Genomic DNA, 10,864 nt, shown 5'->3' on the forward strand with positions numbered 1-10,864 from the left:
AAAAAAAAAAAAAAAAAAGAGAGAGAGAGAGAGAGTGAGAAGAAAATCAGAGAGAAACGGCAGAGAGAATCAAAAGAAAAAAAAATTGAGAAACGGTATAGAGAAGGATGACGACACAGAAAAAAAAAATCGTTTGAACATGCAAAAAAACTGTACCAGAAGAATCAGAGAGAAAAGAAAAAGAGAGATAGAGAAAGAGAAAACAAAATATAGAGACGGAAAAAAGAGAAACAGAGAGATAGAGAAAGAGAGAGAGAACAAAATATAAAAGAATCAGAGAGAGAGAACGAAATTTGATCCCACAAGTGGGGTTTTTTGTGGCAATTTACACAATTAATTTAATCCAACAGGAAATGATTATCTAAGCCACTCATTTTTAAGTGACTTAGCCAACCCTGTGTGTCTGAAATTAGTAGTCCCATGAGAATAGACTATTCTCAGGAATAGAGTGTTACAAAACAAAGGACTAGTTATACCTAGTGTTAACTAGTCCAATCCAAGAGTCTATTTTGCAAATCAAACGGGACCTTTGAGTTCTGGTTTATAAAGCTTCTTATATATATATAAAAGGATATTTTATGCCTTTTATCAGTATCTTAACATCATTTTATGTGTTTTATTTTCTTGACCATTTTAGCAACAAACCAAGTTTAAGAAGTAAAAAAAATTCATGAATCATTACTAATAATTGCATTAATAAATATGGTAATTGTGCTAATAACCAACCATCAACTGGTCAGCTTATAGCTCACAACTTCTTAATAAGGAGATTGACACCATTTTCAGGCTCTATAACCAACCTCATTGCCGGGGAATGCCTATATTTTGGTGACAAGGAGAATGAGAAGTTGGAGACAATTAAAGCTAAAAGAATTTTGAGCTCTACCATGGCAAAGTTCTGCCCCAAACACGTACGCGGACCAACTCCAAAAGGCATGTAGACATAAGGAAGCTTGCATGCACCACTAACCCCATTGGCAAACCTCTCAGGGTTAAACTCCTTGGCTTCAGGTCCCCAAATATCAGGGTCTTGGTGCAAGGTTACCAACAAGATCCAAACATTGACACCTTTAGGCACCTGAATATCTCCGAATTTCATGTCTTTCATTGCCTCCCTCGACACTATTGGCACCGGAGGGTAAAGTCTCAATGATTCATGAATTACCATTGTCAACTGTCAATGATTAAAACGATTAGAATATAAATTGAATAATTAAATTCATTTTTTCATATTAGTTTAAACTTTTGGGTTAAATGTCAATGTCTTGAATCCACGTGTTGGGCATCGCTTACTATTTTCATCTTGCGAACCGTGTCAACATTAGGCATTTGACCTCCGCAAACTTGGAGCACCTCAGCACGAACTCTGGCTTGCCATTCAGGATTTGAGGCCAACAACATCAGTGTCCACGTTGCAGAGACAGCAGTAGTCTCGTACCCAGCTAAATATATGTTCTTGCAATTGTCTACAATGAATCTTTCTGTCTCTTCTTTGGAAAATCCACTGCTGGTGGCAGCTTCAAGAATCATATGTAACAAATCATAATTCCCTGATGTTGCTTCCTTTCTTTCCTTCGCTACGTCGAGAATCAAAGTGCGAACATCTTTTTCCAGCTTCCATGTTTCTCTATTACTCTTTGTTGGAAAATGTCTGATTGATTGCAACACAAGCAACCACTTTTTATCAAAAAACAACCTTTTTATGTGATGCTAGACATAAAGTGATTTTGGGTAGGGAAAAGATGAAACCTCATTCCAGGAATGCCATTGGATAAAATCTTGTTAGACATATGCTCTTGAAGTGCTCTAAGCTTTAAAAATATCTCCTCCCCTTCGGAATAGTTGCTCCCAAAACAGGCTCTTGAAATTACATCCCCGGAAAAGCTTCTCATATATTCATCAATGTGTACATCTGCAACCCCGCCCTCACTTTCTATCCTCCATGAGTTCACCAATGCCATCGAGGAATCTACCATTATCTTCATCATGCCCTACACAAGGTATAAAGGAGTCTTCTAAGATATTCTCGTAAACGAATTTTATAAACAATTGTGATCTCTCCTACCTGAAAGTAGCTAAGTTCGATTTGAAGCGTACCTTAACCTTGTCCATGTATAGTTCAGGAGCAAGGATCTTCCTCTGGTGAGCCCATGTTGCTCCATTTGAAGTCAGGATCCCTTGACCAAGCAGAGGACCACGCTCTTTGGATTGATACGAAGGCTTTCCAAAGTCTAAGGAAGTGCATATGCTTATTTCCTTCACCACCTCAAGATCGTTCATGTGCAGTATTTGTATGTTGCCAAGGGAGAACATAAATGTTGAACCTGTATACATTATTATAAACAAACCATTCAGAATATTCAAAAATATATGAGATCTGAAGCAATTTATTACTTATTACCATATGATTTTCTCCATTCGTCGAAGAATGGAAAGATTGCAGAAGAGCAATTGTGGGTTATTACTTGCTCTCCTTTTTGTTGAGCCTTTGAGGGTGAGGATTTCATCTTCTTCATGTCACCAATATTTCCAAGCAAAAAAGAGGGTGGAGGGCCTCTGATCCCCTGTTTTCTCAGAATTTCTCGAAGCCTTTTTGGCTTCAATATTAGACCTTCACACATCTTCATAAGCGTGGTAACCAACCCAAGCAAGGCGATTGTGATGATGATCTTAGAAAGAAGCAATAGCTGCTCCATGGCTTTTAGTCTCTAGATCTCTTTTTGTTCCAAAACTGGCTTCTCTTCTTGATAAGCATTTTGGATTGCATGGTTCTGTATATAATGAAGCTTTGACTCTGTCGTACGTACCTTCTAGATATGTTATAATGTGTGGTTGTAATTTCTTTTTTTTTTTTTCAGGGTGGTGTAAAATGAAGATTAATCCATCCCTCCAAAATTACCCCCACAAACTTTAGCTTGTGCATCCTCTTTCTAAAATAGACTTGAGCTATAGTATCTCTTCAAATAAATAAATAATGAATAGAAAATTATTAAGCAGATTTTCTTAAAAAAAAAATAAATAAATAAAAGAGAAAAAAAGGAAGAGTAATACTATGGACCATTTTTTTTATCTTCTTTTTATCTTCTTTAAGCTGATGTGGCTTTCAAAATCACATTTGAATCAAAATTCAAGTATGATTTATTTAAAATTTAATGATAATTTTAAAAATTACATCGACCTTAAAAAGATAAAAAGAAAATAAAAAAATTATCTCTCCCATTACTTAAAAAAAAAATACATAAGTTAAAGTTCTTGTCTAAAAAGTGTTTTATATAACAAGAAAACAAGTTGTTGGATAAGATTCGTTTACCCAATATTAGTTAAATATATACAATATAAAAGTTTTAAAACTTCTATTGATTAGATTAGACAACACACGTCGCCAAGGGCAGCTCAATACATCATCAAAGGCAAAATGCTCCACTAGATGTCAAACCCAAAAAAAAAAAAAAAAAATTAGACAACACACTATCCTATTTGTATCAAAACGTGTCATTTGGGTTAGTATTTCTTAAAAGATATATATATTTTTTTCTCTACAATGTTTTTTTGTTTTTCTTCAGCAATAACAAGAAAATTGGGTATGAAGAGAAATTGCACTTTGGAACTGAATTGGAGAGAATGGTTCATAATTAAGCGAAACTCACAAAAACTACTCCATCCGGGCAATTATTGACCGGAGGAGGACCCGTAATGCTTAAGAATTCATCCATTCTTGCTCCTTGGCAAATGTGGGACAAGCTCTTTTTTTTTTTTTTTTTTTTGGCTATGCAATTCTAAGAGAATTGGGTAAGGAAAAATGACACTAGCGGAACTGAACATAAACGAATGATTTATAATTTTGCAGAATTTACAAAATTACTACATTTAAGCAATGATCTGGTAAACCTTGGAATTACAAAACCCTCTTAAGACATGAATTGGTAGATCTTTGAATTAGGTTTCCAACGCTATCAAACTGGTTCCAATCCAATGTCAGGAAACTTGATATATGATTTTTTTTTTTTTTATTAAAGCTTGTTTAGTGTGAATTCCACCCTACACCAGATATGGAGCGGAAAAAGAGACCATTTATATTTTTGTGTTTTTGTGTAGTTACAGTAAAAGAATTTAGTTGTCTATTACAGCTTTGTGAACTGGAAAATTATCATGTTTGCTGGGATTATGTCATGGCGTTGGGGATTCAGCAATATTGGAGAAACAAGGATTTTAAAGCCCATGTGTTCAGGTTGGCTCTTGGAGCTACACTGTATCACACTTAGGGCTGTTAAGTGAGCGAAGCGTCTCGCGAGCAAGCTCGGGCTCGGCTCGCATAAGCTCAGCTCATGCTCGACTCGAATATTAAATGAAGCGCTTCGTGAACACAAATCCTGGCTCGAATATTAAACGAAGCAAGTTCGGCTCGACTCGGCTAAGCTCGTGAACAGCTCATGAGCTCGGCTCATATAAGGCTCGCCTCGCTTATTAGGCTCGGCTCGTATATTTTTTATCAAGTAACAAATAACAATATATAATCAACATTACTCATTTACTCAATAATAACAAATATATTATATACCTTTGTTTTTGTTAAAAAAAAAAAATTATTTATGCATATGTGTGTATATATATTATATATATAATATATGTATATATTAATATAAAAACATATAAGATATATATATATATATATATATTATCATTAATAACTATTTTTTAAAATTTTAGTTGATTATGTTAGTTGATTATGTATGGAATTCTGAGGTGGAGATTAATATGTTATATTTGTTTAATGTTCTTTAACATTTTAGTTGATTCTGTATGGATGATTGTAATGTTGAGATGAATTTGTTATGTTTGTTTAATGTTCTTTAGCATTTTAGTTGATTTTGTTAGTTTTAATTGTAAGGTTGACATTAATATGTTATGTTTGTTAATGTTCTTTAGTATTTTAAGGTGCAAAATATTCTGTATGGATGATTTTTGTAATCTAATACACTTAAATTACCAAAAAAACAAAAAAACAGTCAAGCTCAAGCAAAATTGACGAGCTCGAGCTCGAGCTCGAACAAGGTTCCAACCCTGTCGAGCCGAGCTCGAGCAGCAAAATTGGGCTCGAGTCGAGCTCGAGCCTGGCCCAAAAATAAATGAGCCGAGCTTGGACAGCCCAAGCTCGGCTCATTTACACCCCTAGGCATAACTATAGAATATTCTAACATCCAAACAGAAAAAGGGATTTTTTTTTTTTTTGGCTGGCCAGACTGGATTTGGCACGGACAACAATAAAATCTGAGTGAGACCCATTTTGCCCACATTTTAGAAACCTTGGACCGGGCACAGGTCGGGGCGAGGCGGGTATCCGCCTTTTCCCCAACCCGCCACCCGAGCACAGACAACAATACCCGTGCGGGTTCGGGTATTGCGGGGTTAGGCGGATCGGGGCAGGTATTGCGGGTTGTGCGGGTTGTTTTCCAGATCGTCTTTCTTCTCCTCCATTTTCATCAGATCCTCTCAAAACCCCGAGAAACAAACACCACCTACATCAAACGATTCAAACCTATAAACACAGAACCCCAAGAAACAAACAAATATACACAACCTTGCATCAAACCTATAAACAATGAAAAAGAAAACCAAATAATGATTCATGAAAGAGGTCTAGAGAGAGAAAAAAAAACCTGGATCTACAAGATCGCGGTCTGTGGAGGTGGGAGCAGCGCAACAGCAGTGATCTAAGGAGGTGGAGCGGCGATGTAGACTAGAGAGACAAGCAGACGAGAGGCAGAGAGAGAGAACACACCGGAGAGAGAGCAAGGGAGACGAGAGAGCGAGAGGGAGAGAAAAAGGGGGAGGCGGCGCTGAAGAAAAGAGAGAGAGGCTGTAGGGTTAGGGTTTTTTAGCTTTTATACTTAGGCTGACGGGTCGGGGCGGGTTGGGTACCAAAACTTAAAACCCGCAACCCGACCCGCACCGCACGGGTTGAAAGAATCATACCCGAACCCGCAAAAAAACACAAGAAACCCGAGCGGGGCGGGGCGGGTTGGGCGGGTTTTTGCCCACCCCTATTGGTCTCTCCAAAGGCTTGGGGGACTCCTACCTAAAGGTAACCAATCTTTAATCTCTTAGTTTTATGCCTATTTTACTGTTTTAAATCACACTTAAAACATGTTTTGGTTGTTTGTTAAGAGAAGTATGCGATTTGTTAAATGCATGGGTTCATTTTATGCAAAAGAATCTTACATGAAACACGAAGATTTCACATTGAACTTTGTATTACAGATTTAATAATGGTTAAGTGCTCATAATATAGTATTTTCATCACATATGTTTAATATTTTAACGATGAATTTATCATATACATATTATAACATTTAAGTGTTTTAAATGGTGTATGAAAATAAACCCAGTTGATCTATACATGAATGGAGTTCATGTTTAGTATTTTAGGACCTCAGTGTTGTATACGAGCGAAGGTTATTGCATGAAAATAGGATTTAAGATGCATTATTAAGGTTTTTAATTCCTGAACGAGGGAACGAATGTTCGATCCTCAAGCACGAACATTCAACCTTCAAAGGATAAATGTTCAACATCGAAGAACGAACATTCAACGATGCCAGAGAATACATAATTAGAGTTTTTAACAATGGATTAGGGTTCTAACCACATGATTAGGGTCTTGCGTGTGTAGATTAGTATTCCAAACATGTGGTGTCTAATATTAGAGTGTGATTTGCAATGACTTGTTGATTGAGATGTCTGGGAATGAGGAACATTGCATGAGGTAAATAAATGCTTATGAAACTGTTTTTATTCTACCATGTGACATGTCAATGAATTTAGTGTGATTTACTTTTAAAAAGGATATGTCTTGAGCCTACTGAGTTTTATAACACTTTTATAATTGCTTCAAACAAATATTTGCTTATATACGATTTACAATAAATGAACAATACTTACATCGTATGACATGACCTTTGGTCATGGGCTACGATTATAGAGGCTTGACCCTATGTTCAAAGGTATTTACTTTTATTGTTTGACTTTGGGTCCAATGGTTAACCCATTGGTGTTTGGCAGCAAGTGAGGGTGCGTCTAGTGCGGGAACATTGGTGGCGCCTGACTGTGCGTGCGGCATCCAATTCGATGGAGACAGGTCTTTTGTAGATTGATAGATCTGTACCTTATAGACTTGATTATGATTTTAGATTTTCATAATTTAGTCCGAGGAAGGTTGACAAGAGACTAACATCACAAGCTAACATACGATACAATTTCACTTCATGGCATGACAAAAAAACAAAACAAAGAAAGAGCAGAAGTGGAGAGGCATTTCAACTCTATTAAGTTATATGAAACAATATTGCCTATATATTTGTTTGGAGAAAATGCATTTTACTCCCATAAAGTTTTAGGGATTTTTCAATTTGAACTTCAAAGTTTAAAAATTGGCAATGTACCTCCTTAAAGTTTCAAAAAGTTTCAATTTAAACCCTCCGTTAATATTTTCCATCTAAATGGATGGAAGTCGTCCCATGTGCACCTCACGTGACATATTAAGCCATTTTCTTCTAATTTTGCCCTCAATTTTTTTTTTCTTGATTGCAGTACCCGTCATTTCTTTCTTCTTCTTCTTCACGCCTACTCTTTCAACACCCACCTTTCTTTCCACCCTCCTCCTCCTCTTTAGCTCAAAATACAGTACCACTCCACCCTGAAGCTCCCAAGGAGACCGCCATTATATCACCAACATGGCAAAACTGGGGGTAGAGGTTCATGATGCAAGTGACTTGATGCCTAAAGATGGCCAAGGCTCCGCCAGCCCCTTTGTGGAAATAGATTTGGATGAGTAGAAACAATGCACGCAAACCAAGCAGAAAGATCTCAACCCTTACTGGAACGAGAAGCTGGTCTTCAATCTCAACGATCGCGGGGAACTCCACCACAAGACCATCGAGGTGGTGGTATACAACGACCGGAAGGAATGTTAAAAAGCCAAATGGATACAAAGACTGATAGGACGGAGTATAACATATAATTAACTTATTTCATTTCCGATGAAAATTTAAAAGAATAAACTTATTTTATCACCAAGTTGAGAACATTTTAATTGGAAAGCATGTGAAGGAGCCTCCTAAAATCACTAAAAAAATGAAAAATTAGAAAAGAAGGGAGAATATATAGGTGGAAGACTCTTTACTCAAATTTCAATACCTTACTATGGTAACTAACACCATGCTACAATAATAAAACAAGTAAAGACATTACTTCCATGCAGGTAGAGGCTAACAGTGAGCTTGAACAAATCCATTATCAAAACATATTGTCTCCTATGATCAATAATAATAATTAATTAGCTCCAAATTCTTTACCCTCTAACTTGTTGAAGTAAAAGAAGTGCAATCACAGAGTATGAAATGGAACCCACACTCCTCTGTTCTACCCTGTTTTTGCAACCAAAAGCAGAGTGATTCTTTGTCATCAATGGATCATGTGCTAGGAACTATCGGGTGTCATTATTTACATGCCTGAAAAAGATTATTAGTTTTCAGGTAAAATAATGTTGTTGGTATGAATGTGATCTTCTTGGACCATGTGCTTGGACTTGAAACTTTATCCCTTAGAACCAGATCATCAAGAAGAAAGCATTGGTCCACTGACCTGCAAACTACGCCGCCAAGGCAAGGAGCAGGACAGCCGCATGTGTCGTTGCAAATAGTAGAACCTCGTCCCTTTGTATCCATTTTCAGCACCTCAAAACTGGAGGATTTGCTTTCCACAAGCGAACATAATGTTTCTTTCTTAAGTATGTTTCCTTCCAGGCCTTGTATAGCTGCCAAGTACTAGAGTCCTACATGTGGCATGGTAATCCACCGTTGTCTAATGTGGCAAGAGGTTTTGATATGTCTTTCTTCCCTTGCTGCCTAAAGGTAGAGGCGGTTAGTCCGCATGTAGTGGGAGCATGGCAATTTACGTGGCTTTCCATGTTATAATTATGAGGTTCTTCAAAAGAGAGTGTGAGCTTTGTACATATCCCAAGATAAAATGATGACGTAAAAGAAAAAGACAGTGGTTAAGAAGGGAAACCTGTTTTTCATTATTGCTGCTTTGCTTGCAGAGAGAGAGAATGTGAGGTAAAGGAAGTGATTGTTACAGTGAATGAGCAGCAATGGGGATTGGTTTGGTTGGGGTTGGGAGGAAGGTATTTATGAGAGAGACTTGGGAACATAACTTTCTTCTTATTGTCGTGCATCAGGTATGTAGGTGTTGTAGCGAAGAAGAGAAGGTGCAGTACGTGAGTGCAGAAGAAAAGCCTTTGAGGGTAATCTCGTAATTTTGATATATAGATTGAGGGCAAAATTGGAAGAAAATGGCTTAATATGTCACGTAAGACGCATGTGGGATGACTTCCATCTATTTAGAAGGAAAATATTAACAGAGAGTTTAAATTGAAACTTTTTAAAACTTCAAGGGGGTATATTGCCAATTTTTAAACTTTGGGGTTCACATTGAAAAACTCCTGAAACTTAGAGGGGTAAAATGCATTTTCCCCTATTTGTTTGTAGAGAGATAATGAGTACGAAACTAAACCCTAAAACAACTAAGAAAAGGAAATAGAGTAAACGCTACAACAAAATATAACTATAGAATATTCTAACAACTATAAATCCCGCATTCTATTTTCAACAATAGTCATCTAATGCTAGTCTTTAGGATATTATCATCACAAGTACGTATTATATTAGCAATTTTCACTGTTCAACTTTTTGCCAACATTGAAAAAACCATCAACTCCTGTAAGCATGGTTTGAAGTATTTTCCTTTTATTTTGTTTCTCATTATCTCTTTGTATGATAGGTTATTGGAAGCGAAAGAATCCCAACGTTGAAGTGCGTAAAGTTCGTTTGAGTTGGTTGCCTTGCACTAACTTAATCTGTCAGGAGAGATGCTTGAAAATATTACCAAAAACGCTATATTATGGTAGATCATTCCACGAGCGTCTCACGTGGGATTTTGATGCCCTTTATTCCAATTTTGCCCTCATTAAAACCTATGAAATTTAGGGTAATTACGTAAGTTCATAGGTTTTAATGAGGGCAAAATTGGAATAGTGGGCATCAAAATCCCACGTGAGATGCATGTGGAATGATTTTCGTCTAATTAGACGAAAATTAGTAACGGAGAGTCTAAATTGAAAATTTTTGAAACACTAGGAGCTACATTGCCAATTTTTAAACATTTTGGTTTGAATTGAAAAATTCCTAAAACTTCTAGGAGCAAAGTGAATTTAACCCCAAATCAATCTATGAATTAGATGGAGTGCCTTTGATTTTGCTATTTCAATTCTATTAGTCTTTGAAGACAAAATTTATAATTTAGGATTTTTGTTACGTTAGTTAGTGTCTAATAGACATCTATTTATACATACGTAAAGATTAAATCTATTTGGTTTATAATAAATTTCAATAATTTATATCGATTTTTTTTTTTCTTGAAAAAAATTCTATATCGATTTTAAGGTTAATTAAAAGTCATCATAGGGAGTAAAACCTCCATATCCTACGGAAATGTGTTGAGTTTTTCTTTAATGTGGATAATTTGGTCATACGAGTATAAGTTGTCACACATTTACATCAATTATCAACTTGCAAAACAAACTTTTGGAGTTGAACATCTTAATTGGTTTCCAAACTCAATTTTCCACATCACATGCCAACAATTGCGTCTATAAGGAAGGTGAACATAAAATAGACATCAAACAAATAAATATATTTAAGTTGTAAAAACAAATAAGTATAATTAAGTTGCAAAAGTGATGATGTCAATTAATGCCTTAACAAGTGATCGAAGGGTTCACAATAACTTTAGGATGGAGTGAAAAGTT

The 10,864-nt window shown here is 36.2% G+C and overlaps 1 protein-coding gene across 1 annotated transcript; it reads right to left on the reverse strand.

Moving 5' to 3' along the window:
• Positions 1-695: 695 nt before the first annotated feature.
• On the reverse strand, positions 696-2,730 carry LOC132188386 (cytochrome P450 714C2-like). Its single transcript, XM_059602820.1, has 5 exons — positions 2,402-2,730; positions 2,098-2,324; positions 1,750-1,991; positions 1,294-1,651; positions 696-1,174 (listed from the first exon to the last, which is right to left on the reverse strand). The coding sequence occupies exons 1-5, from the start codon at positions 2,694-2,696 to the stop codon at positions 749-751; spliced, it is 1,548 nt and encodes a 515-aa protein (XP_059458803.1). The 5' UTR covers positions 2,697-2,730; the 3' UTR covers positions 696-748.
• Between the last annotated feature and the right edge of the window lie 8,134 nt (positions 2,731-10,864).

The sequence above is a fragment of the Corylus avellana genome, chromosome ca7 (genome assembly GCF_901000735.1).
Source record: "Corylus avellana chromosome ca7, CavTom2PMs-1.0".
Classification (NCBI taxonomy): Eukaryota; Viridiplantae; Streptophyta; class Magnoliopsida; order Fagales; family Betulaceae; genus Corylus; species Corylus avellana.